At 38.3% G+C, this 27,224-nt stretch overlaps 3 protein-coding genes and 1 pseudogene across 4 annotated transcripts; 2 read left to right on the top strand and 2 right to left on the bottom strand.

Moving 5' to 3' along the window:
• Nucleotides 1-575: 575 nt before the first annotated feature.
• LOC104756956 (zinc finger protein CONSTANS-LIKE 16) lies at nucleotides 576-2,732 on the bottom strand. Its single transcript, XM_010479624.3, has 2 exons — nucleotides 1,155-2,732; nucleotides 576-1,052 (listed from the first exon to the last, which is right to left on the bottom strand). The coding sequence occupies exons 1-2, from the start codon at nucleotides 2,151-2,153 to the stop codon at nucleotides 792-794; spliced, it is 1,260 nt and encodes a 419-aa protein (XP_010477926.1). The 5' UTR covers nucleotides 2,154-2,732; the 3' UTR covers nucleotides 576-791.
• A 17,034-nt stretch (nucleotides 2,733-19,766) lies between these two features.
• Nucleotides 19,767-21,836, bottom strand: LOC104756955 (3-ketoacyl-CoA synthase 5-like). Its single transcript, XM_010479623.3, has 2 exons — nucleotides 20,602-21,836; nucleotides 19,767-20,409 (listed from the first exon to the last, which is right to left on the bottom strand). The coding sequence occupies exons 1-2, from the start codon at nucleotides 21,629-21,631 to the stop codon at nucleotides 19,961-19,963; spliced, it is 1,479 nt and encodes a 492-aa protein (XP_010477925.1). The 5' UTR covers nucleotides 21,632-21,836; the 3' UTR covers nucleotides 19,767-19,960.
• Nucleotides 21,837-23,819: 1,983 nt separating this feature from the next.
• Nucleotides 23,820-25,517, top strand: LOC104756953 (tetraketide alpha-pyrone reductase 2-like). Of its 2 annotated transcripts, none has more exons than XM_019239234.2 (6): nucleotides 23,820-24,039; nucleotides 24,152-24,330; nucleotides 24,465-24,596; nucleotides 24,671-24,833; nucleotides 24,935-25,124; nucleotides 25,201-25,517. In XM_019239234.2, the coding sequence occupies exons 1-6, from the start codon at nucleotides 23,934-23,936 to the stop codon at nucleotides 25,256-25,258; spliced, it is 828 nt and encodes a 275-aa protein (XP_019094779.1). In that variant the 5' UTR covers nucleotides 23,820-23,933; the 3' UTR covers nucleotides 25,259-25,517. The 2 variants fall into 2 exon arrangements, with proteins under 2 accessions (XP_019094779.1, XP_019094778.1); XM_019239233.2 differs by having other exon boundaries at nucleotides 24,408-24,596.
• An 855-nt stretch (nucleotides 25,518-26,372) lies between these two features.
• Nucleotides 26,373-27,162, top strand: LOC147923915 (tetraketide alpha-pyrone reductase 2 pseudogene; annotated as a pseudogene).
• The last annotated feature ends 62 nt before the right edge of the window (nucleotides 27,163-27,224 follow it).

Here is a 27,224-nt window from a genome sequence, read left to right as displayed (position 1 = left end):
CATCAATTGGCAAGGACAACGACGACTCATGGTTAACTTGTCCATTGTGCTTATTATAATTGGCTGTCAAGCCACTTTTTATTTTGAAATCCCAATTCTGATTCTTTTAAGATGATAATTGTCGTTCCCAAAAGTTTTTAAGAATCTGTTTAACTATATTATTATTGTAAAGTTCTTAAGGATGATCATTAGATTTTATCCTTAGTTTCGTTCCGTGTGGTTTGTTAGTTTTTTTTTTTAGTATGGAAAATAATTTACAAATTAGACTCAAATGTCTCGGATCGGTTCACAAACTTTTTTCTGGCTTCAGCTTACCAAAATTGAAGTAAATATTTTTATAGTAAATCGTTAATATATTTTAATTATATGAGTCTTGGTCTATAATTTGTTTGGTTTAGTTTGGTATATAGATATTTTAATAGTAAATCGTTAATATATTTTAATTATATGAGTCTTGTTCTTCTATATAAGAGTAACGGTTTGAGACGTTACTCAAGACTAATCGGTTAGTTTTGGTTTGAGAAGTTATGTTTCAAATTCGGGTTGAGAGGTCATAAGCATGTTTAACTAGAGTATTTTCAACAATCAAAATGCCTTTGCACATTCTTATTACCAAATATATACATCAGTGCTATATTTATAATACAAGAAAAGTCACATTATTGGTCACTTCTATGTACATAAACCAAGCCGCGAAGCACAATTAAGTGCCAAATTAACTTCTGTCGTTGCAGAAGAAAAAAACTCACTAAAATTTGTAAAGTGAGATATAACGCGAGTACATTCACTATTCAGTAGTTAACACCTAATGGTGAATTTGCAGCAGCAGCAGTGAGCGCGGCTCTCTTAACGAATCTTCCTTTCATGCGTGGTCTTTTCTCCGCATTCAGTTTACGTACCTCGTACCTTATCTTCTTAGAAAACAACCTTGTCCTCCTCTTCTCTCTGTACCTCGAAACCCTAGCTTCTCTACCTCCATCTCCAAACCCACTTGATGGTAAACATCCACCAACGTACTGCTTCTGATGACTTTGATCTCCACCAAATTCTCCCTAAAACACACAATTCAAAATTAGATAAAACTCACTATCATCGGAGGAAAGAAATGGAATCCTAACGAGTAATGAATATATATATACATATGTATAACATACCATGGAAACAGGTGGCCAACTGCTAATGTCAATGTCTAGTTCCGGTGGCTCTCCCGAAGTCCACGGTCGACCTTGGCCTCCCCAAGTAGATATAACCGAGTCGTAGTTTAATCTTAGCATCAGAACATTCTTCTCTTCTTCCTCCTTCACCTTAACAACGCATTCACCACTACTTTCAACATTCTTCATTACCTCTTCTTCGGATGTCTTGTGTGACGACTCGTAATCAAAACTTAGCTCAAACGGTACCGTTCCATCCACGTCTTTCCGATCATCATCATCGAATATTTCCATGTTTATGGCTTTCTTTTCTTCTACTTCTTCTTCTTCAATCTCGTCTTTTTCGACTTTGAACATCTCTGTATTAGAAAACCCTAGGTCCTCCATGGCGTAAGACTCAGTGTCTAACCCGCGACCGAGCAGAGTCTCCACGTCAGCAGCGAACTCCTCAAGCTCCATGTCGGTCGGGAAAAAACCATTAAGACAACTCTCAGCGTTGTCTTCCTCCTCATCGATCATCACACTGATCATAGGAAACTCGATCTTCGGCGCAACGACATCGTTCAAGAATTGTTCAGCCACCAACGGATCGAGAACCGGCACTTGACAGATCAGCTGCTCTTCTAGCTCATAGCTGTCGGTCTGATCCTCAACACTAATCTCCGGAACCAAGTCATGAAAAATCGACAAATTGTTCTTCTTACCTGAGCCACGTGGGGTCCGAGCTTTACGAGTGAACCCGTGATGCCAAGTGGCGGCTTCGTGTGGAGGAGAAGCTGATGACGAGTGGCTGCTATGCTTTACGGCCGCCGGGCTGGCCGTCTTCAAACGGACCCTCTCGTGCCGGCGAGCGAGAGGGTTTGCTGAGTGGACCAAACTGTCGCAAGATTGACAAAGAAAAGCATCGTCGGCCGCGCAGTACCACCGTGCCCGTCTCTTCACGCAGCTATCGCAAGCCCTCGCCGTCTTCGCTCCAACAGCATTCGCCAAACTTTTCATCTTCTTACAAACTGTAAAACCAACATCAACGACAAGAGCACGAGAGCTTTGATTTCGAGAGAACAGTTTCAATAATTGAAATCTATTATTGCTCTGCGTTACAAGTAAGATTTTTTTTTTTGTGTGTGTGTCGTCGTCCTAGAAGGATTTGGGCAGTGAGTGTTTGAGATTGAAGAGGATGTCCCGGAAGAAGTGCGTACTCTTTTGTGTCAGTGGATTTTTGAAGTTATAAAAATTATTTTATGCACTTTTTGGGTGTTTATGTCTTCGGTTGAGACCCCACGTTGAGGCCTTATCTGATTTGTGATTGGTTGAGTTCAGAAGATGATCCTCGTAATAGTGTTTTAATTGGTCAGATTCTTTATCCAGTGGATTTCTAGTGTGGTCCATCTTGTCGCTTTCCTTGCCCAATCCCTCGTTATTTATTTTTCTCATTTTATTGTATCCAGTGGATTCGCCATTTTTTTTGTTTATTGTAGACTTTTTTCTTTCCTTTTTTTTTGTGGATTTTGTTATTTCTTTCTTTTTGGGTAGCAAAGGTTTCTGTTGTCATTTTTATCTTTTCTTTGTTGTCTACCATTTTTTCTATAAAGACTACATGTATATAGTATTCCCTATGCTTTTAATAGATTAATACTAATTTAGCTCGGCATCATATGAACCATGCACTAATCCTTAAGCCCATTTAATTTGGTCACAAAATAAAACACTAATCTTTGTGTACTATTTTACATGAGGACATGTAATTTTCTAAATGTTTTCGTCTAATTATATTACACTTTGATATAATTCCCTTTTATTTAATATATTAGTAAAATTTCATAATTATTCAGTAACTTCCAAATAGCAATTCAATCGGGTGTGCCCTTAATTATCGAGTTTATCTCTTGTAGATAATCATTCATATAAAATCATTAATGTCCACATAATTCATTTTTTTTTTTAATAAAGGATGTAACATCAGGACTTTTCAAGTACTATCCATAGAATTCATTTCATGTTCACGAGGTTTTTGTCAAGGAGAGAAGCGAACAGATTACAGTACACATATGGTTTATTCAAAATCGTTACAATTTCCTAAAGATAAGGGAGGGCTCATCGTGTTACATTAGAGGCATTTATCCCCGGGCTAGAGAATGTGTGTGGCTCAAAACTCAAATATATATAGCCGATATAAGTACAAGAACTCTTGAAACGAAATTTACTTTATAAATTTTAGACTTTGAGTAGAAGCTCCATAATATGAAAGAAACACATACAAGGCCCTTATTTTAAGCCCACGAGAATTGTACGATTTCTTAGGGAAACTGTAGACCTCACTTTTGGTTCGATTGTTCGTTTTAATCGATGATACAAGAAGTCAAGAAGATGATTATTTACTCAGAGTATCCATTTAGAGATTTTTCTTTGGTTCACAAATAATGTCACTTCATAATTCTAATGTGGTTTTTACATTTAATTTTTTAATTTACCTCTTAACCCAAAACTTATTTTCATTGAATTTAAACTATTAGTTACTTACTAAATATGGACAAACATATATAATTTTAATTTTTCTTAATTTGTGTGAATTTTATCAAAATAACACTTTTTGTGAAACAAAGAGAGTAATAATCTAATTTTCCATGTTGGTCACTATTATTTAGCATTATTATGACAATATATGGTCACTATTCTTTTGTTAATACTTGATCGACATATATTAAGTGTCATCAAAATAATTTTGTAATACTATCTATTTGGCATGTGAATTATAGTTAAATTAAAAAATAAATCAATATAACGCTTCTATAATTGAAAATATATAGTAACATATTTTGAGTATTATATAAACCGCAACCGAATCTTCCAAGTTCCAACATGGAAAATTAGTTCTGAGTAATAATCACATGATCATACTTGCAATTTAATTTTGCTCAGGTCATCGTTTCAAAAATTATGCAAGAAAAGTATCTTGCAAATTAGTCATCACAAATTTGCTACGGTCACATGATCATACTTGCAATTTAATTTTGCTCAGATCATCGTTTTAATAATTATGCAAGAAAAGTATTTTACAAATTAGTCAGCACAAATTTGCTACGGTATTTGCTATACCTTTCATAGCAATAATTTACGAGAATTCAAGTTGCCAATGTATGTAGTAATTATACAACAAAGTTACTAGAGAAATGTTGTTGCATTAATACAACAAATATAGCAAAAGATTAGTTTTTTGCAATTTTTGTAACGTATATGCAACAAACAAGAATTTGCAACAATATATTGATCTATTGCAATAATTTTTGAAGTTGCAATATAACTATTTTTTGTAATGGATCTTTGATGATTACAATCTCCTAATGTTCTTTAGTTGAGAGATGGACGGTGAAATACAGCCTCCTCCTGGTCGGAGAAGTGATCCAGCGGATCCTTGAAAATAAAATTAAAAAGATAGCATGGGGTCAAATGAATTCAGAAAGCTAAAACGTTGTGAGATATTACTAGAACACGACTTTCTCACCATGAAAGTAACATTGGCCAGATGGGAATCAAGGGAAGCTGAGGGAACACACCGAGGAGGATTGGGCAACCAGGACAATATCTGTTTGAACAATAAATGCAAACACTAGGGTCAAACTAGAAGTGCGTAAGGGAAACCAAAAAAAAAGAAAAATAGTTAAGCCAAAAGACAAAAATGTAACGATTAGGCTCCTTGATGATTACCTTCTCCTGATGTTCTTCAGTCAAAAGATGGGCGGTGAAATTGTCAATAAGATAAGGTCTATATCAGATAAGGCAATAATAATAGTTGGACGTGGATTCTCCTCAGTGAATTCACGGAATAACGGTTTTTTCATACCTCCACAATAGCACTGTGTTGAATTCATACATTTGACTATTGATCTGGCCTAAACATACATTATGTTTCTGAATTATTGAATTCTGTACCCCAACTTCGAAATCAATATCCCAAGTATAAATGTTGTGCCATAACATACAAAAACGTGTTTATGGTCTAACTCTGTTAAGCTTTCGTTTAATCAAAATGACGTGGATTCCACGTGTGCGCAGTGATGCAAAACGACGTCGTTTTGAGAAAACAGAAAATCTAAAATTTTGGCCAAACAGAGAATCTAAAATTTCAGATTGACCCGAAATTGAAAATGCCCAAATTTTCGGGTTCCTCCGCCGAGAGAGAGTATCGGGAGAGAGGAAAAGAGATTTGAGACAGAAATAAAAAACGACGTCGTTTTGGCCAAAATATTAGATTTTCTATTTTCCCAAAAAGACGTCGTTTTGAATCGCTGCACACACTTGGAATCCACGTCATTTTGATTAAACGGAAGTTTAACAGAGTTAGACCATAAACACGTTTTTGTATGTTATGGCACAACATTTATACTTGGGGTATTGATTTCGAAGTTGGGGTACGGAATTCGAATATTCAGAAACATAATGTATGTTTAGGCCAGATCAATAGTCAAATGTATTAATTCAACATAAGGCTATTGTGGGAGTATGAAAAAGCCGTTTTTCCGTGAATTCACCAATATGGTCCGACATTTTCATGTGGAATAGACTCCTCTCAGAATGCATAATGCATTTTCGTATGATGGTTCATCAAATGTAAATCTTGATGTTTAAATTCTTAATCTTATAAATTAATTCATAAACCAGAAAATCAAACCATAACCATTATATGTATATATATATATATATACATAAAACCAAACCATAACCATTATATATATATATATTTCTTATTATATAAACCTTTGTTTTCAAAGTTAGTAATTCATATAATCGTGACACATGTCAAGTATAACGATAATATTTTGATATGTGTGAAAAGAAAATTTATTTAATAATTATAAGAAAATTAAAAAATCCTAAAAATTAAAGGATTACAATTAATATTTTTGAAAATATACAAAACCAAAAGTAATATATTATATCACTAATTCTAATAGAAAAGTTATCTATTAAATTACTAATTTAAATCGAAAAATATGTGCAATTAATAAAGAAAACATTTGAAATTTAATTACAATATTTATTTATTATAATCATATATTAAAAAAAATTATACAGAAAAGTGATTAAATTATAAAAAGGTATAATGTGTTAAAATTAATGATTAACATAATATAAGAAAAATAAGAAATTAATGTAGTTTTCTTAAGTTTTTCAGTCGGTGAATGATTTGATAGTTATTTAATATTATGTTGTTATATAAACCTTGGTTTTCAAATTAGTAACTAATGTGATCGCGATACGTGTCAATTTTAACAATTAAAGACTTTGTCATGTGTTATACAAAAGCTATGTTTTAACTTATTTGTAAATTATAAGAAATTAAAAATTTAAACAATTTAATAAATATAAAAAGATAGTTGTAACCAAAATCCCGGTTTGGGGATTGCATCGGTCGATGCAGATGGTGCATCGGTCGATGCAGGTTCAATTTTTTCTGCGTTTTGACTTAAATTAAACGCTGCGTTTTGGGTTAGGGAGAACCCTTAAGTCGACTTTTTGTCTCATTCGGCAAGTTGAGCCGTTTTTGAGAGAAAAGAAGAGAAAGAGAAGAGTTATTGGTGTTCTTGAGTGTTCTTGGTGATTTCTTGGAGTTGGAGGCTGTTTCTGTAGAGATCTGTAGCTGGGATCGTTGTAGGAGCGTCCTAGGAACGTTTTCTTCCTGTGTTTTGGTCGGATTTCTTCTGTGGCAAAGGTAAGTGCAGGACCATGGCTTATCTAAGCTATAGAACTCTCTAATCTGCTTGTTGGGTGTTGTTAGACGTGTTAGATTGTTATTTGGGACGTTAGGAAGCTTTCTTGTGGCTTGGGATCGAGTTTTGTGGTTGTAGGAACGAAGATCCGGCGAGAAGCTTCGGGGAAAACACGTTGCTCGACATTGCATCGGTCGATGCATATCTTGCGTCGGTCGATGCAAGTGCGAGGACGGCGCGTAAAACTCTAGGATTTTTGTGTTATGTGGAGCATGCATCGGTCGATGCAGTGCGAGTGTAGGTCGATGCAAGTGCATCGAGCATCGATCGATGCAAACCCTGTGTCGGTCGATGCATCCCCAGTTGGTGTCGGTCGATGCATGTTGGTGTCAGTCGATGTAGAGTCTTGGTTTGTTATTGCTGATTGTTTATTGTTGTTTGATGGTTAGAGATAACTCTATTGCTTGTGTGTATAGCCCAGTAGATGGGAGGATTGCCTTACTGAGTGTTTATTAAATACTCATGCATTGCAATGTGTGTTTGTGGTGCAGGTAAAGGCAAAGTGTGATTGTGGAATCTAGGCAATGAAGAGGAGGATGTTCTAGGGACTTGATTGGATGTTATCTGGCATTGCTAGGTTGCTAGAGTTGAGTCATTAGAAACATTGCTAGGTTGCTGGTTCCATGTTTTCTGATGCTTGGTTATTTTGATATTGGTTATGTTATGAATATTGATTATTATATTTATTGGATATTGGTATTGTTATTCCGCTGTTGGTTGTGATTGTGGTTAGGTGGCTAGTGGATATGAGACCACTAGTTGTAGTTTATTTATTATATTATATTTATTATATATTATTTAAAAAAAAACGGGTCGGGTCATTTCAGTTTGGTATCAGAGCCCTTACGGTTCTAGGTTTGGGTTCACTAGGTTTCTGTTGTGATGTTTGGGATTGCATGTCTTGATTGATTATGTGAGTTAGTCAATTGTGTGTGGCATGGAGTCCTAGAACATCCTCTTCGAGCCTACAGTGTGATTCCACAGTGAGTTTGTGTTTTTGTGTTAAGATTGCTTGTTAGCCTCTGTTCTTGCAAGTGCAGTGGTTAAAGGTGTTTGAGTTGTTGGTCGTGGACAGGGACGTGGTCGTGGTCGTGGTCATGGTCGGGCGGGTCCCGAGGCCAGCGAGTGTGTGGTCCAGAGTTCCATGAGGAGGTACGTTAGAGGGTCCCCAAGCATATCAGGAGGGACCAGAGAGGGTTAGCCGGTGAGAATGCCGGGGGTGCTGGGAACCCAGGCATAGGGTTGCAGCAGGTGGAGCCCAGGGTCAAGATGATCGTTGGCGGATCTGTTGGCGTGCTGTTGGAGCGGTTACCGTGAGGGGTACCAGTACAGGCTCCAGTTGTACCACATGTGGCGGGGTGCAGCCGAGGGCTGCGGATGTTGAGGAGTTTCCATCTTATGTTAAGAGGATGAGCAGTTGTAGATGACCGGTTTAAGATTATTCTCAAGAGGTATCGAGCCTAGAGAGGCGGATAGGTGGATATATACAGTTGGAGCATATATTTTTGCAGCTTGGTGGTTAATCCAGTTGGATATTAGAAGTTGAGTGGGCAGGTGTGACATTGCAATGTTATACTCGGACCACAAGAGGTACTTTATTGTCGAGAGATGTTTATAATTGTTAAGGATTGTTGCTCCTGAGGAGATGGTGATTCCCCTGAATACTGATAGCTCGAGGGGCTGAGGGCTCCGAGAGTGGCAGAGGGGATGATGTTTCCCTGAGGGGATGAGTAGTTCCCCTGATACCGAGATCTTGAGGATTGTAGTCCAAGAGTGAGACGGTATAACTCGAAGACGCTGGTCTGAGAGTGATATCGGTATGGCTCGAAGGTTGCGACCTAAGGATGGAAGAGTTGGGAACAAGCAATGCCTAGGACGTGAGAATAAACATAATGACGGGATGTAGACCTCGAGAATTGATGGTGGTTTAATCTTAAATTTTAGTTGTGTTGGCCGGTGGGCCACGATTTTATGACCGGTGCTGATGTGATCACGGGATCGGTCATGTGTCCAGGACGGTTGAGCCGGACCCAGATACCTTTCGGACACCACTCGGCCACTCAGACACCACTCGGGACAACTTGAGGCTGGCCTTACTAGTATTGTGCGGCACCAACGAGTCTCCAAGGATCATCAAGGAGGAGGAAGACAAGTCACCTAATGGACATTTCAAACCAAGCTCCAACCTTTACACCAAGAGCTCATGGCTAGCATCACCATTGAAGAGCCTTGAGTTGCGACCAGCTTTGGGAAGCTTGATTCGCGTGTCTTCACCATCACGCTAGTGTGAAGACACCTCTAAGCCATTAGATGGAGCTGTACTCTTTTTCCTACTTCGGGTTTGTCCCAATGGGTTTACCGAAGAGGTTTTAACGAGGCACCGAACTCTAGTGCATCTCCACTTCATTCCCACTTGCCTCATGACTTGGAAACATTCATTGACATGCTTAGGGGCCAAAGAAGTGAAGATCTTATCACCGCGTCCAGCCAATGATGTGGCCATCCTATTTCTTGCCCTTCCTTTCTTTTGAATTTCTTCTTGAACCTTCTATGACCGTTGGATTGGTCTTTGCTTTGATTTACTTTTGCTTTTGCTTTTTGGCCATGTGTGTGGTTTAGATCATGGCCACGTTTTCTAGGGTTAAGTGTTCCCTTATGTAAGCCTCCCTATATAAAGGCCTAAACCCTCATTTATAAAGGTAGACTTGAATAAGAATTAACATTCCCAAAGAGAGAATCTTTGTTTCTTGTCTCACCTCTCTCCTTAGCCCAAGTCTGAGACTTGGCTCTTGAAAAAACTCTAGGAGATTAACGAACCAGGTTCATAATCCCATAGTCCGACCGTATCACGGGCCGTGCCATCTCCCGTGTGTCGTCGAATCGATCCGCCTTTCTATCCGCAGCGTCCGTCGTCCATCCGTACGCTGCGTCCCATCCGACCATTTCTTTGAGAACCGATCGAGTCGAGTTTCTTACCGAGACGTTCTCCCATCCGACCATCTTTCCCAGAGATTGCCAAGTCGAGTTATTCATTGGCAACGCTCGTCCCACTTCCGTCCGTACCGTGACGCGACCGAGACCGCTCGATCACTGACAGAAGCCGCGACCGAGAGACAATCTTCCAATCCGCTCGTTTGTTTTCTCTCATCTCTCGTTTCCCTCGTTTGTTTCCTCTCTAGACTCGAATCACCGAGCCTTGTCCGAGGAAAATCTCTTCTAGCTCTCTCGGCCCGAGAGCACTTCATCCGTCCAAACCGCAACCCCGTCCTCCGATCACATCAGGTGCGGTCATGAATGTGTGGCTGATGCACCAGGATCGTGTGGCCGGTGGTGCTGGAGTCCCGGGAAGGGGAGCGGCCGTAGGTATGAGCCAACAAGGGCATGGTTGCCAGGTACATAAGATTTACGAGAAGCCTATATGGCAGGATAAACTAATCGTTGCGATGAGGGTGGATGGAGTTCATTGGAGATGGACAAGGTTGCAAGATTAAAGGTTTTGGTAAGCTTGCTGGGGGAAAACAAGTCAAGTAGGTTGAGTTGGCGGCTTGCAAAGCATCTGATGCGGAGAATCAGAATATGCGAACATATGGTACTTGTTTGTTTTGTTACGCTCGTATTGATGATTCTCTGTGGAGGATTGCCAAGTGGAAAAGTCATTTTTCGAATAAGCTATCTTGTGGAAGTTTCCCTAAGAGGCAAGGTACAAGAGATTCATGGACGAACAAGAAGGTTGATTTTCAGGTGGCGGTGAGTTGTTGTCGGCATACTTGATTATTTGCTTAGTAGAGCTGAAGACGCAGCTAGAGGATTTGTTGAGCAGGGGACTCTTTTGTCTTATCACTTCACTGTGGGGAGCGTCGGTGTTCGTCAAGAAGAAGGACGAGGTATGGGTTTCATGAGTTCCTTGGTTTGACAGGTTTCTACAGGAGATTTGTGCAGGGCTTTGCGAGTAGGGCATGCCCGATAACTTAGTTGACAGGGAAGCATGTTTTTTTTGTTTGGTCACAGAGTGTGAGGAGGGCTTTGCAAGCCTTAAGGAGATGTCGACTACTACGCCAGTGTTGGCTTTTGCCGGAGCAGGAAGAACCCTATGTGGTTTATACTGATGCATCTAGAGTTGGTTTGGGGGTGTGTGTTGATGCAGCATGGGATGGTGATTGCCTACGCTTTGCGGCAGTTGCGGAAGCATGAGGGCAACTATCCTACTCATGATTTGGAGATGGCTGCTGTAGTTTTTGCCCTGAAGATTTGGAGATCTTATCTTTATGGTGCAAAGGTGCAGGTGTTTACAGATCAATAGAGTCTGAAGTATATAATCACTCAGCCCGAGCTGAACTTGAGGCAGAGGCGGTGGATGGAGCAAGTGGCAGACTATGATTTAGAGATAGCCTATCACCCTGGTAAGGCTAACACGGTTGCAGACACTCTGAGTCGGAAGAGGGTAGCTTCGGCTCAAGAGCAGGAGATGGAGTCTCTGGTTGAAGAGATCAGTGCTTTGAGGTTGTGTGCTGTTTCACAGGAACCGTTGGGTTTGGAGGCGGTTGATAGAGCAGATCTTCTGAGTAGGGTGCAGTTGGCTCATGAGAAGGATTTGGGGCTAGTGAATGCCTCCAAGGTTGATTCAGAGTATCATGTCTCCGATAATGGAACTATCTTGGTGCACGGTCGGGTTTGTGTGCCCAAGGATGAGGAGTTGAGGCAGGAGATCCTGAGAGAGGCTCATGCGAGCAAGTTTTCTATTCATCTAGGAGTGACTAAGATGTACCGTGATCTCAAGAGGTACTATCACTGGGTCGGGATGAAGAGGGATGTAGCTAGTTGGGTCGTGAGGTGCGATGAGTGTCAGCTAGTGAAGGCTGAGCATCAGGTTCCTGGCAGGTTACTGAAGAGTCTACCCATTCCTGAGTGGAAGTGGGATATGATCACGATGGATTTCGTGGTAGGATTGCCAGTGTCACGGACTTTCGATGCTATTTGGGTCATTGTGGACCGGTTGAATAAGTCATCACATTTTCTGGCCATTAAGAAGACTGATGGAGCAGCGGTCTTGGCTAAGAAGTATGTGAGAGAGATAGTCAGATCGCATGGGGTGCCAGCGAGTATCGTATCTGATAGGGATTCTAAGTTCACTTCGGTGTTCTGGAAGGCATTTCAGGTAGAGATGGGCATAAGGTACATATGAGTACATCTTATCATCCCCAGACAGATGGACAGTCAGAGAGGACGAACTTGACGCTGGAGGATTTGCTGAGGATTAGTGTGTTGGATTGGGATGGCCATTGGGCAGATCACTTGAACCTGGTAGAGTTTGCTTACAACAACAGCTATCAGGCGAGTATTAAGATGGCTCCTTATGAGACTTTGTATGGGAGACCATGCCGTACACCGTTATGCTGGACTCAGGTGGGGGAGAGGAGCATGTTCGGGGCAGATTTTAATTCAGGAGACCTCAGAGAAGATTCAGGTTCTCAAGCTGAACATGAAGGAGGCTCAGGATAGGCAGAGGAGTTATGCTGATAGGAGGAGGAGAGATCTTGAGTTTCAGGTAAGAGACAGAGTGTACCTCAAGATGGCCATGTTGCGGGGTACGAACAGGTCATTGACAGAGACTAAGTTGAGTCCGAGGTTTATGGGTCCGTTCAGAGTGATTGAGCGGGTGGGACTGGTGGCATATAGGCTGGAGTTGCCTGTGGTTATGCGTGCGTTCCACAAGGTTTTTCATGTGTCGATGTTGCAGAAGTGTCTCCGTGAGGATGATCGGTTGTTGGTTAAGATTTCTGAAGATCTTCAGCCTAACATGATTTTGGAGACAAGACCAGTGAGGGTTCTCGGGAGGAGGATCAAGAAACTTCAGAAGAAGAAGATTTTTTTGATGAGAGTCCTTTGAGAGTGTGCTGGTTTGAATTCCTGAAATAGAAGTTTCTAAAAGTGGAAATTTTTCAAATGTGGAAAGTTCTAAAATGGAAAGTTTTGTGTGAGTTAGAATTTGTCCATTTTAGTGGTGGAGAGCCTTGGAGGGGCTTGTGTGGCCTTAGTGGTGGACTTTTGAGTCATTGTGCCCGTGTGTGGCAGTTTTTTGAGACATTGTGTGGCCTTTGTGGCGGGCTGTTTAGCCAGTTGTGTGGCCTTTGTGGCAGGCTGTTTAGCCAATTGTGTGGCCTTTGTGGCGGGCTGTTTAGCCAGATGTGTGGTCTTTGTGGCGGGCTGTTTAGCCAGTTGTGTGGCCTTTGTGGCAGGCTGTTTAGCCAGATGTGTGGCCTTTGTGGCGGGCTGTTTAGCCAGATGTGTGGCCTTTGTGGGGGGCTGTTTAGCCAAATGTGTGGCCTTCATGGCGGGCTGTTTAGCCAGATGTGTGTCCTTTGTGGCGGGCTGTTTAGCCAGATGTGTGGCCTTTTTGGCGGGCTGTTTAGCCAGAGTGCCTGTTTAGGCGGTCCTTCGGGGCAGATGGTCTTTGTGACGGTCCTTCGGGATAGATGGTCTTTGTGACGGTCCTTCGGGACAGATGGTCTTTGTGACGGTCCTATTTAGGACATTTGTTTGGTCTTTGTGGCTGTCCTGTTTAGGACAGATTGTTTGGCCTTGGTGGTGGTCCTGTTTAGGACATTTTGTGTGGCCCTTGTGGCATGTATATGATCCTTGTGTGGTCATGAGGTATTCCAGTGAGGGGATATGTGGTTGGTAGGACATTGAGATGCTTTACGAGAGCCACGGGAAGAAAACCTGGATAGGGATAGGACTCAGACGTGTTCAGAATTGTTTGCTCGCGACGCTTGGGGGACTTAGGTTCTCCTAGTACTGCCATATTCTAAGACTTTGTGGCTTGGGAGTATGGTTGGTATATCGACATCGGATGACGATCCGGGGGGCGCGTTGTAGGGTGGCAACCCGAGAGACGAGTATTGGATTTTCCTTATATATTATGGCATGCGGGTTTAGGCTCGATGAGGAGCCAACATTATGGCATGCAGACTTAGGTCTGATGAGGAGCCAATAAAAACTCAAGGTTTAGGCCTATGAGTAAAGGAAAGTCCAAAAGTCGAGAGCAAATGACGCCTGGAGCGTGAATCTATCGTCTAGAGGTGACCTTCTGTATATTGGTCGGAGGAGTGTGGGCCGTGGAGACGGTTGCACGGGAGCCCTTGGCTGACGGTTGTTCGAGATTCGAGGACAAATCTAGATTGGTGGGGGAGAATTGTAACATCCGTGAACCGAAATCCCGGTTTGGTGCATCGGTCGATGCAGGTTCAATTTTTCTGCGTTTTGACTTAAGTTAAACGCTGCGTTTTGGGTTAGGGAAAACCCTTAAGTCGACTTTTTGTCTCATTCGGCGAGTTGAGCCGTTTTTGAGAGAAAAGAAGAGAAAGAGAAGAGTTCTTGGTGTTCTTGAGTGTTCTTGGTGATTTCTTGGAGTTGGGGGCTGTTTCTGTAGAGATCTGTAGCTGGGATCGGTTTAGGAGCGTCCTAGGAACGTTTTCTTCCTGTGTTTTGGTCGGATTTCTTCTGTGGCAAAGGTAAGTGCAGGACTATGGCTTATCTAAGCTAGAGAACTCTCTTATCTGCTTGTTGGGTGTTGTTAGACGTGTTAGATTGTTATTTGGGACGTTAGGAAGCTTTCTTGTGGCTTGGGATCGAGTTTTGTGGTTGTAGGAACGAAGATCCGGCGAGAAGCTTCGGGGAAAACACGATGCTCGACATTGCATCGGTCGATGCATATCTTGCATCGGTCGATGCAAGTGCGAGGACGGCGCGTAAAACTCTAGGGTTTTCGTGTTATGTCGAGCATGCGTCGGTCGATGCAGTGCGAGTGTTGCTCGATGCAAGTGTATCGATCATCGATCGACGCAAACCATGTGTCGGTCAATGCATCCCCAGTTGGTGTGGGTTGATGCATGTTGGTGTCGGTCGATGCAGAGTCCTGGTTTGTTATTGCTGATTGTTTATTGTTGTTTGATGGTTAGAGATGACTCTATTGATTGTGTGTATAGCCCAGTAGATGGGAGGATTGCCTTACTGAGTGTTTATTAATTACTCATGCATTGCAATGTGTGTTTGTGGTGCAGGTAAAGGCAAAATGTGATCGTAGAATCCATGCAATGAAGAGGAGGATGTTCTAAGGACTTGATTGGATGTTGTCTGGCATTGCTAGGTTGTTAGAGTTGAGTCATTAGAAACATTGCTAGGTTGCTGGTTCCATGTTTTCTGATGCTTGGTTATTTGGATATTGGTTATGTTATGAATATTAATTATTATATTTATTGGATATTGGTATTGTTATTCCGCTGTTGGTTGTAATTGTGCTTAGGTGCCTAGTGGGTATGGGACCACTAGTTGTAGTTTATTTATTATATTATATTTATTATTTTAGAAAAAACGGGTCGGGTCGTTTCAATAGTTCATATATGTATATAAAAAATAATACAAATTCTAATTTTAAATTACTAATTCTATAAAAAAAAGAATTAATAAAATTATATAATTAATTACTATAATACTATAATTAAATAAATTATACTGTCAATTATTAATCATAAAAGTAAAATTATTGTAGATATTCACCTTTACATAAACAAATAATTTTTTCATGATAATGTCTTTGAATTTTTGATTATGTTAGTATGGATTTATTTAAAATTTGTTGGATAAGTAGTAAAATTATTACATATGAGATCTCAAAATATGAAATAAATATATTTAAGATGTTGTTACTTTTTTTAATATGAGACAAAGATAGTTTTCAGTTTTTTTTTTTTTGAGAATTATGTTTTATTAATTTTTAGTTTTTTTAAAATATTAAGTAAGATAGAAATTTGATATAATGCACATTTTTCTTGATATGAAAATTATAAATGTAACTCATTGGGATTGAGTGCATAGAATTAAAATCTAATTTTATTATCATGTAAAATACAAAAAAAAAAATTGTATTGCAAGATGGAGTGTGTGAACTATAAATCCGGTTTTAAAAAATCAAATAAAATAAAATTAATTTTTTAAATACAACTTCAAATTTTAAATATTTTTCTTATATCCACGTTAATACGCAGGCCTAATCTAGTATATACATAAAGCAAAGCTTTAATAGCTATATAAAGAAAAACTAATTTTCCCAAACTTAACCCCAAAAAACTATAGTTTTCCAAATCCTATATTTTTATCAAAACTTAACCCCAAACCCAAGAGGGTTATTGGTTCTATGATTTTAATGGATCTGGAAAACTAAACAAAAATCAGGTGTTATTCAACCATTGATTTTAAAATACTTATCAAAATTATGTGTTATTGGTTCTATGATTTACAAATACTTATTAAAATCCCATGTTATTCATTTAACGATTTGTTTTTGGATTTCAAAATCCACATTATGTTTTAAATGGATGGATTTGAAAGTGTAAAATAGAAGAATTCAAATCCAAGGATAAAACATGTTATTTCAAAATCCATGTGTTTTGATTTTTAGAAGTTACAATTCCATATGGATTTAGAAATCAACTCTCCAATAACAGGCTCTTAGCTCCAAAACCCTTAACCTTAAATTTAAAACCTTTCTAATTCATATACAGAAATTAAATTATAAATCATTCACCCAAAATATAAGACTACTTCCGAGAACGAACCCAATTACTTGATGCTAGCCGAAGTTCAGCTTCCCCTTATGACACCGAGAGCGAAGCTCGTCAATACGATGCTGACCGCTCTGAATTTGGCGGCTTCGGTTGCGCCACCGGAAAGGTGCTCTCTGTTATTTTTTCCTTACCTTCCAAATTTTCAGATATATTTTAGGGTTCAAATGAGTTAAAAATTGATTACTTGCTCGCGCATGTGCAAATTCTTCTTCTTATTCTTCTCTATTTTTCTATTCATCAAATATATAATTAGGTTTAATTATAGCTATATTGCTTGATTTGTGTTCAGTGATGTTTATGTTAAGGTGAGTAGAATCATAGATTTGAGCCTATATTTATTTGGTTCCGAGCTAATATATGAATCTTGTTGTTGGACCTGCGAGGTCATGTTCTTTTGTCTGCTCGTTGCAAGGATGCTCATGGTCACCATGCTCAAGTGGCTTTCATGTTTAAACCAATGCAGCACCCTTCTTTGTATTCAACCTATCAAGAAGCTACATAGATCAATTTTTGCATCTAACAGTTAGGATTCCCTTGTGTTACAGATTGACATGGACACTATTGAAGTCAGTAACATGAATAGGCAATTTCTATTTCATCCTTCTCACGTTGGGCACTCCAAGGCTAAGGTATATTTGCTTGAGCCTAGTCCAAGGGAATCCACTTCATAAGAGAATTCATGTGATCATATCGACTCAAAGTTGTTAACCAAAGTTGTTTGGTTTTGTTAAATCCAGTTTAGGAGGTATACATGCATGAGCAACCTGAGCTCATTCTCCCTCGCTTCAAGGTATATGTAAGCAGCCTGAGCTCATTCTCCCTCGTTTGTGTTTGTTAAATCCAGTTTAGGTATATGTAAGCAAACTTCTTTCTTCTCTAGTTCAGCTGATTTCTCTCTAATGGTGTCATTAAGCAACTTGAGCTCATTCTCCCTCGCCTTATGTTCCTTAAGAGATGCTTCCATCAGCTCAGCTTCCTTTCTCCTTCTCTCGGTCTCTGCAGTTTGCTTCAGGTTAAAATCTTTAACATTCATCTCGAAAGCAAAAAGGCTTCTCATATGGGGAAAGCAAAGCAACCTCCTTTTCCCTCGCTTCAAGCTCAGCCATTAACCCTTGATTTTTCTGTATTTTCCCTTAGATACCTCCAATATTTACTTTCTTTCTTTAGTAGTATGATGTATTCTTATTTTAAATTATGTTTTTAGGTTTATTTTGTAATACAGTTTTTTTTTATATCATGGTTTCATAATAATAAATATAGTATTTTTTATTTTTAATATCAATTCATTCCAAAAACAAACCATTATTCAATAACTTATATATGTATATATTTAAAAATAAATAAATTATTATTAGAATAGAATATATATATATATATAATACTGTATAAATACAATATTATTTAAATACATAATCATAAATTAGTCATCAATTAGTCACTAAATTTGGTGACTACATTATGACTAATTTGGTGACTACATTGTGACTAAATTTACGACTATGCAAAATAGTCGTAATATAGTCGCTATTTAGCGACTAATTTTACAACTATTTATTTTAGCGAATCTAGATTCACGACTACTGGTTTTAGTCACTATTGAGTCGTAACACACTGTTTAGCGACTAAATAGTGACTAATAGTGCAGTCGCTATTTGTCTGTTTTCTTGTAGCAACGACACTTTGGAAGACACACAAAAATCCTTGGCTCAAGTTTATTCTAGAGAAACCTAACTTGCAAATCACTCAAGCGGGTCAATTTCTTGGAATCTCTAAGTCGTTCATTATGAATAAAGAAATTCATTTTTTTTCACTTTAAACCGTCTCTTTTGATTTCCCGGTCAAATTTAGTTATGTGAGTTGTATTCGTATAACCTTCAGATTTTTTTCAAAAAATTTTCTTTGTTTGTTTGTATTCGATTCATTGAAATTTACCGAACTTTAAAAATACGAAGTTTTAGAAAGAAAAAAATAGTTGTACGTACGTCACCGTTAGATTTCACGGATTACCTTCCATCCAAAGTTTTCGATAAATTTATTCACCAGATTCATATAGGAATGGGCATGGGGTAATAAGCAGCTGCAGAAACTAAAATAAAAGCATTGGGTAGAGAGAGTAAAAGCATGAACCACATGCATAGACTACGACTACGTACAGGATACGTAACAACAAATTGCTGCTTTTTAGTTATTACAAAATTTAAAGAACCGCCGAAGCCTGTTGCAAGTTGCCTATCCCACTCTAAATTATGGTGTGAGACTGACACTGTATTTCTCTTACGCCTTCCCACAAGTTTCATTCAACGTTTTTTAGGGAAAACAATTCCATGTTAGTTCATGTCTGTCCTAGAATAATGGACTAATTTAATATGCCAGTTTTGCTTTCCATCAAATAATGAGAGTTGGTGGAGAAAAAAAGAAGAATGTTGGAGAAATTGTATTAGCTCTACATTGAACTAATGATACGATGTAAGTATACAGTCATATAGGGAATGGATTAGCAATGCTAATTTAGCATAACTAAAATATACACGTAACTTTGTGGCTTACATGTGCAATACCGCCCCATTTTAGAGCAGTTAATATTTTCATAGAGTAGCCGTAGAAAGGGTTTCATAACAGAGGGTTTGTAGCCGAGAACCAATTTTTCTGGCGGTGCTAACCTACATAGGCAGCGAAATTGCTGCTCATAAAGTTTTTTTTTTTAATTGAAAACAAATGAAATAAAGGTCTAAACTTACAAATTAGACGTTTATTATTTGTGTAGTAAAAATTTGCCTAACCTGAAGATGGGTACTCCTGACTTAAAAGTTCTCCACTTTCAGTTTTCGTTCTTCTAGTTTGGATTCTATGACTTAAATTTGAATGTGATGTAGTAGTATTTTTTTTAGGATTGAGCTCATTTAACCTGTTGCATTCGTGTACCACACACAGTCACAAGTTTGTAAGAAAAAAGAAAAAAAAATAGGGATATGATCAAAACCAAAACAGAGTTAAACTAGAAAACGATTCACTTTTAAGGTTTTCATCAGAATTCTCGTGTCGTAAAGTCAACTAGGATTTAAGTAAGCTTTCAATTATGTCAACTGTATGACCACATGGCCTCGCTACACCCATATTTATTACAAATCCCTTGTTGGTCAATCTCAAAGACACTTTTTATATTTTGTGACAACTCCAAATACTTTAAAATCTGCTTCCTCTGTTCCGTTTGTTTCATAGTCTTTGTCACCACAATAAAATCGTAGTATTTGATAAATCACAATTCACAACTCACATCATTGAAAACTAAAAAGAAAAACAAATTAAAAAAACTCTCAAAATGAAAAAGTAAACGCAGATATGAATTGATTCGTCGTATCTTTTTGCTTTTTTTGTTTTCTCTGTTTTCCGATACCTTTTTATAAACTATTTATATTCATAGTTTGACAACTTCAGGGATAAAGACAGGGTATCGTTCGATACAATCCGACCATGGTCCATCCGTTGGTGTCTTGATCGTACGGATACATTTCCACACAGCGGAGTTACACTTGAATCCACTTCCGAATGCGATCTGCCAAACCCTATCGCTTCTCTTCATCCTCCCTTGAGCCTCAATGTAGCTAAGCTCATACCACAATGAAGACGAAGACGTGTTTCCAAACCTATGTAGTGTCATCCTCGAAGCTTCCACGTGTTCTCCTGACAGCTGCAGACTCTTTTGAAGCTCGTCGATCACTGCTCTTCCTCCTGCGTGGATGCAGAAATGCTCGAAGGCCTGCTTGAAGTCTGGTATGTACGGCTTCCACTTTGGATTGAAGATCTTACGTCCAATAAGAGATGAGAGGAAGAGAAGCTGCTCCGATGCGGGTAGAACCAGAGGACCTATAGTTAAGAAAATTTTTCTTCCCATTACGTTTAACATTTTGTAAAAATATTTTATTTAAAACTAAAATGATTTTATATTTTATCTTTCATGTAAACGCATTGAGTTTGAAGTTTGAACTAATCCAAGCATTATTGTCATGATTCATATATAGAATAAATTAAGTTATACGATATAGTATTGTTAGTTACCTATGGTAGTGATGTTGGCCTTCAAGGCTTCTCCGGCGATGGTCATGAGATCTTTAGACAAGTTGATCCCAACGTTACCTTCCTTATCTTCCTCTTCCATAACACAGTAGTACGCCTTGTCATCCGCACCCTGGTGAGTCCTGACAAGGTGACAGAGCTTGTACTTAGCTCGCCACCTGTCGGATCTGCGGTTAGAGAGAAGAACGGCGGCGCCTCCCATGCGGAATAGGCAATTTGGGAGCAACATGGCTCTCTCATTACCCTTGTAGTAATTAGGAGTAATGATCTCAGTGCTAATTATGACTGCGTTGGAGTTAGGATGGACTTGTAACAAGTCACGGGCTACATCGACGGAGATAAGGCCGGCACTGCATCCCATACCGGAAAGGTTATAACTTTTGATGTTACTTCTGAGCTTGTACTTATTGATAATCATAGCGGAGAGAGAAGGCGTTGGTGAGAATAAAGAGCAGTTAACAATGAGGATGTCGATGTCTTTTGGTTTGAGACCTGTTTTCTTGAAGAGATCTTCCATGGCGGTGAAGATAACCATTTGGGCCTCGTTTCTTGCGGCTTCCATGGTTGGAGCTGGAGGGAGGTAATGAATAGCTGGAGGGAGACAAGTCTCTTCCCCTAGACCTGACCGCTCGAGGATTCTCATTTGGAACTCGACGCTCTTGGGATTGTCTTTGAGGATGAGGCGAGAGTGTTCCATGAACGAAGAGAACGGGACACGGCACGTGACGGGAGGCTTGTAGCAAGAGTAGTCTACAAGGTAGACGGTGCGTGGCTTGGACATGAAGTAAACGGTTGAAACGAAGATGATAAGGAAAGAGGAACAAAGGATATGAAGAACCTCGAAGTGGAATGAGTACAAGACAGTGAAAATCTCTTGGGAACCCATTCGGAGAAGCTCAATGGCGACGGTTGCTATGAATGGAATCAAAAGGAGAGTGAGGAAGTGGTTGACTAGGTATTGGTAACCGAGTTTTACATATTTAAGCTTCACGGAGCTCGAGATATCAGACATTTTGGAAAGAGTACTCTTCTTGGTATAGCTATGATGAGGTTTGGAGGGAGACAGGAAAGAGAGAACAGGGTTGTAATATAAAGTAGAAACAGAGGAAAGTTGGGCAGATGAGAGGAGTTAATGTTAGGACTCAAACTCTCATGCCCCTCAACGCTCTTTTTCTCTCGCTTCGTCTTTCTATTTAATTTTGCTTTTTTTTTTTTTTTCTTTTGTTCCAGTTGTAGCCAGACAAACGTCATTTATGGAGCAAATGATTATGGGCGGTAAAGACTTTTACCCACCTTTGCTCTTTTAATTCATCTCATCGAGCCTAGAAAGAATACGTAAAAAACTAAAAGGAGAGAAAAAGCTAGAGACGATGTGTGACTCAGTAGCTTACGTGCATGTTCGGTTTTGTAATAAGTTCAAAGGTTACCAAAATTTAACAGTAGAAAAAGTTTTAATACATAATGTACATAACAGTGGATGTTGATCAGTAATATTGGTTTATTGGCGTTTTCATGTTTAAGATGTAATACCACCACCACCACACATATTTAATGTTAACAAAGAAAATTAGCATAACGATTTTTTTTTTTTTTTTTTTTTTAGTTATAATTTTACGCTTATGCATTTAAACTCATATTTTTGTTTTAAAAAAAACTAAATGCGCAACCTAAACTTGGCGATGTTAAAGATCACCAAATTGAAGAGCAAATAAAAACTTCTCACTCTCGAGCAGTTCTTCACGTGAATTCTTGTCACATTTATGTCTACTCAATAAAACTCGATTCAATGTATCCAAGTTTTGTAGTACTCCTAGTAGAGAGTGGAGCTACGTATGGTTTTCTTGTGGGAATTTATGTTTAGCTGTTTTTTATGGCTTTAAAAATTATTGCATCCGAAGGCGATATCTCCAAAACCGCCTCATATCACTGCCTGAATATCGTTAGTGGGAATGTGGGATACAATAGCAATGATATTGATTGGTATTACGTTGACGTATCATCGTCTAATCATTTATGTTAAACTCTCCACCAAAGTCAGAGACAATAGTATTCTTGGTGTGGACTATATATACCATCCACGTGTAGACGATTCTATAATATGAAACAATGGTCCTTCATAACTTCATAACTTCATAACTTCATACGGATAATGGATAAATAATACATAACTAAATCAATGGGGTGTCGGACCAACCAGCCGCTAACCATATATTTTTAAATTAAAGTTAATATATACACGGCAACTTTTTAACTACTTGACAGTTTGGTATTTATAATCTTTCATTTACATAAAACTAATCTTCCTGCAGGATTGCTTTCTGTTGGGTTGTTTATTCTTATTTGTTGGTTTTTAATGTTAAGGCGGTTGGGGATGTTGACGATTGTTATTTCTACTTTCAGCACTGGCACTTTTGTTCCTTGTAGTAGTAACTTGATAAACAACTTACCACAAAATGGCATACTAGATACATTGCAAATTTTTAGGAAGAATATATATGTTCCAACGGAGGACAAGTTTCCTTCAACTTTCCTTTATTTTTCCTTCAACTTTCCTTTGTGTTAATTTTGGATTCACTCAAACAAAGCTCTGCCTAAAGAAAATGTTGGACAAGAAAGAGACTATATTTTCGTTCTTTTTTTTATTCCTATCGATCTTTGTCTCTATTTCCCATAAACTAAACCATCTTGTAATCAAGACTCGTAAAAGAAAACATCTTCGATATGCTATTGTTAACTTTTTGCCTACGAAAATAATTTACTCAGATTGAATCATAAAACGTTATAAACAGTGTTATATCAATATGAAATACACTAAATAGAATTTAACAGTATATTTCAGATAGGTTACTCATTTTTTTTAATACAATTTTCTTTTTAATAACTTGTGTTTTCCTAATTTTGTTCATTGTCTTTCTCAAATTATATCAGTTCAAATTATTTGTTTAAATATTCACTACTAAGAAGATTTAATTCGATTCTCTCTTTCTTTTGTTAGCAGTACCCTACCAAATATGTAGTCCAATGCTTCATCTGTTAAATTATCATATTTCATAAATCTCTTTTGAGACTTAGAAAAGCCCAAAGTTGGTTCATTAGCTTTGCTTCAAGCCCAAGGCTAATATAATGTTAGAGTTATACTAATCCAATTTATAATGTAAACAACTAGTATATTATTCAAAGACTACAAAAAAGGTCAAACATAAACTAGATTAACCCGGATTGGACATCATCTGAAATCCAAAAAAATAAAATTAGAGGATATAATCGCATGATCTAGTCTGTCAATACACCAAATCAGAGCCTAATAAAAAAAAATGGCAGAGTACTTGGTAACTGGAGGAACAAGCTTTATAGCCTCTCACGTCATCAAGGCACTTCTCGAATCGGGTCATTCCGTAAGAACAACTGTTAGAGACTCATGTACTAATATTTTTGACAAAGATTCTCAGGTTTTTGCTCCAACAGTGTTTTTTTTCTTTTCCTTATGGATTCTTGAATATATATAATTTTTTTTTATCTTGCGGTCAAGAAGATGAAGAAAAGGTTGGTTTCTTGTGGGAGTTAAAAGGAGCAAAAGAAAGGTTGAAGATGTTTGAAGCCGATCTAACGGTAGAAGGAAGCTTTGACGAAGCTGTCAATGGTGTTGATGGAGTCTTTCACATCGCATCCCGAGTTTCTGTTGCCACCGTTGGTCTAGACAACAACAATATGGTCAGACCACATTTCACGTTTTCGTTTTGAGACCATTTTTCATTGAAACTCTTGATTTTTATTTTTTTATTCCTTAGGAGAAATTTGATCCTGATCGAAGTGGAATAATGAATGTGATGAACTTTTGTGCAAAGTCAAGAAACACTGTGAAGAGGATTGTTCTCACATCTTCTTCAACCGCAATACGGTACCGTTTTGACGCTACACAAGTCTCTCCACTCAAAGAATCGCATTGGAGTGATCTTGAATACTGCAAACACTTAAAAGTGAGAAACTTTCCTCATTGTCAAGATTGAGAAATTCATTTTCTGATTGTGAATGTCTGAAAAATGTTATGTAGATTTGGTATGGTTATGCAAAGACTTTAGGGGAGAAAGAAGCTTGGAAGATGGCAGCTGAGAAGAAACTAAACCTAGTTGTCGTGATCCCTACGTTTTGTATCGGTCCAATTCTTAGTCCAAACCCCACAAGCTCCCCTCGAATTTTTCTGTCCATTGTCAAAGGTTAGAGAATTAATCTAATCGCTCTCATAATTACATTTCAGTTTCACAAATTGTCCTTAGTTTTGTGTCCGTTTGAGCTGATCTTGTGTTGAGTTGACTAGGGGCTCGTGGAAGTTACCCAAATTTCAGGGGAGGGTTTGTGCACATAGACGATGTAGTTGCTGCACAAATCTTAGCAATGGAAGAGCCTAAAGCATCAAGAAGAATCTTATGTTCCAGCTCAATGGCTCATTGGTCAGAGATCATTGAGATGCTAATAATCAAATACCCATTATACCCATTTGAGACCAAGTATATATTATATCCTCTGCTCTAGATTTGACACTTTTTAAAATATGCCTCTGATGTATCAAAAAACTTGTAACAGGTGTGGTAGTGAAGAAGGGAGAGATATGCCTCATAGTTTGGACACAACAAAGATTTAACAACTTGGCTTTACGTCTTTCAGGTCATTACCTGAGATGTTTGATGACTGTATCAAGTGCTTCCAAGACAAGGGTCTACTCTGAAAACACAAAATTTATATATCAAGCTTATGTGAGAATCTTATGGATTGATTTTATTCATAACATAAACGAGTTATCTCTTATCTAAATGATTCCAAACTTTGTATGTTCCCATCAATCTTGGACTATGAAATAGAAATAATATCATCTCCATCATATGTCTTGTGGAGTTTCTTTCTTTGGACTGGTAGTGTCACGTCCTTGACAAACATGCACCTGTCCGTACAAAATAACGTGTCAGTCTCTCTACTTTAAGGTAGTGGAGAATGTCACTATGGAGAGTCGTCTCCGTTTCATTTTTGGTCGCTCACAAGTCACAATTACTCACTATTAGCACATTAGCAGCCTTCAAAAGCATAAATGCGATCCAGCTGTTATGTACGATGCAAGTATAGTAACTAACTAACTAAATTCAACTCATCATTACTTAAATTGTAGAATGACTGAGGGGATATAATTTATTTCCTAATTAGACAACATTACAAGAGTAAAAAAGAGATAGGACACGAAGAGATAAAGAGATACGAAAACTAACAAAGAACAACGCATAAAGGAAATGGAGAAAACCATAAAGATTGAAGAAAGTCCAACATCCAAATCTTGAGCAAATCACTCCTTTAGGAATGCTCTAAAAGCACATGAAAAATCCAAAGGAGATCAGACTGCAAGGATCATACTTTCTAGCATCTTCATCATGATTATGGGAAACAGAAAACAAAGCTAACAAGTTGTGAACTAGCTAGAATAAGATTGTCTTAATATAAAATTAACTATTAACCGATGTCGAGAGGTGGCGCAAGTTGATCGGCGCATAGGCAAAAAACTTCAAATCACTAAACTTGGCGAGTTCCATATCAGTGATATCGCAGTCAGGTAGCTCACTTGGAACACTGTTTTCAAACCCGCTGCTGTTTATATCATTATCGAGCTATGACGTAAGAATATTTATGTATATTGATTGTTACCGTGTAGATATCTTTGTAGTGTGGTGAAAGTGACATTGTTGATCATTTTTAATTTTCATCTTATTTATATGCCACAATTTCCCATTTTTGTACACTATCCTAACGAATGGACATGCTTAAATATAATTTCTTGGTATGGCTACGCAAATACTTTAGGAGAGAAAGAAGCTTGGAAGATTGCAGCTAAGAAGAAGCTAAACCTAGTTGTCGTGATCCCTATGTTTTTTGTATCGGTCCAATTCTTAGTCCACCACCCACAAGCTCCCCTCTAATTTTTCTATATATCCATTGTCAAAGGTTAAGAAAATAATCTAATCACTCTCATAATTACATTTCAGTTTCCCAAATGGTCATTAGTTTTGTGTCAGTTTGAGCTGATCTTGTGTTGAGTTGACTAGGGGCTCGTGGAAGATATCCAAATTTCAGGGGAGGGTTTGTGCACACAGACGATGTAGTTGCTGCACAAATCTTAGCAATGGAAGAGCTTAAAGCATCAGGAAGAATCTTATATTTGAGTTCAGTGGCTCATTGGTAAGAGATCATTAAAATGCTAAGAATCAAATACCCATTTGAGACCATGTATGTAGTATAATATCCTCTGTTCTAGATTTGACACTTTTTAAGACATGCCTCGCGATGTATCAAACTAAATCTTCTAACAGGTATGGTAGTGAAGAAGGGAGAGAACTGCCTCATAGTTTGGACACAACAAAGATACATGAACTTGGCTTTATGTCTTTCAAGTCATTAATTACTTGAGATGTTTGATGACTGTCTCAAGTGTTTCCAAAACAAGGGACTACTCTGAAAACAAAAGAATGATCAAGCTTATGTAAGATTCTAGAACAATAAATTGTATTGAACAAATATATCAAAAAAAAAAATTAGACAAGAGAGTTAATGCCAAAACAATTTCGAAA

Source organism: Camelina sativa, chromosome 17, assembly GCF_030686135.1.
Source record: "Camelina sativa cultivar CO46 ecotype springtype chromosome 17, ASM3068613v1".
Classification (NCBI taxonomy): domain Eukaryota; kingdom Viridiplantae; phylum Streptophyta; class Magnoliopsida; order Brassicales; family Brassicaceae; genus Camelina; species Camelina sativa.
The sequence above is the reverse complement of the archived record's forward strand: the minus strand, read 5'-3'. Positions and strand labels throughout refer to the sequence as shown.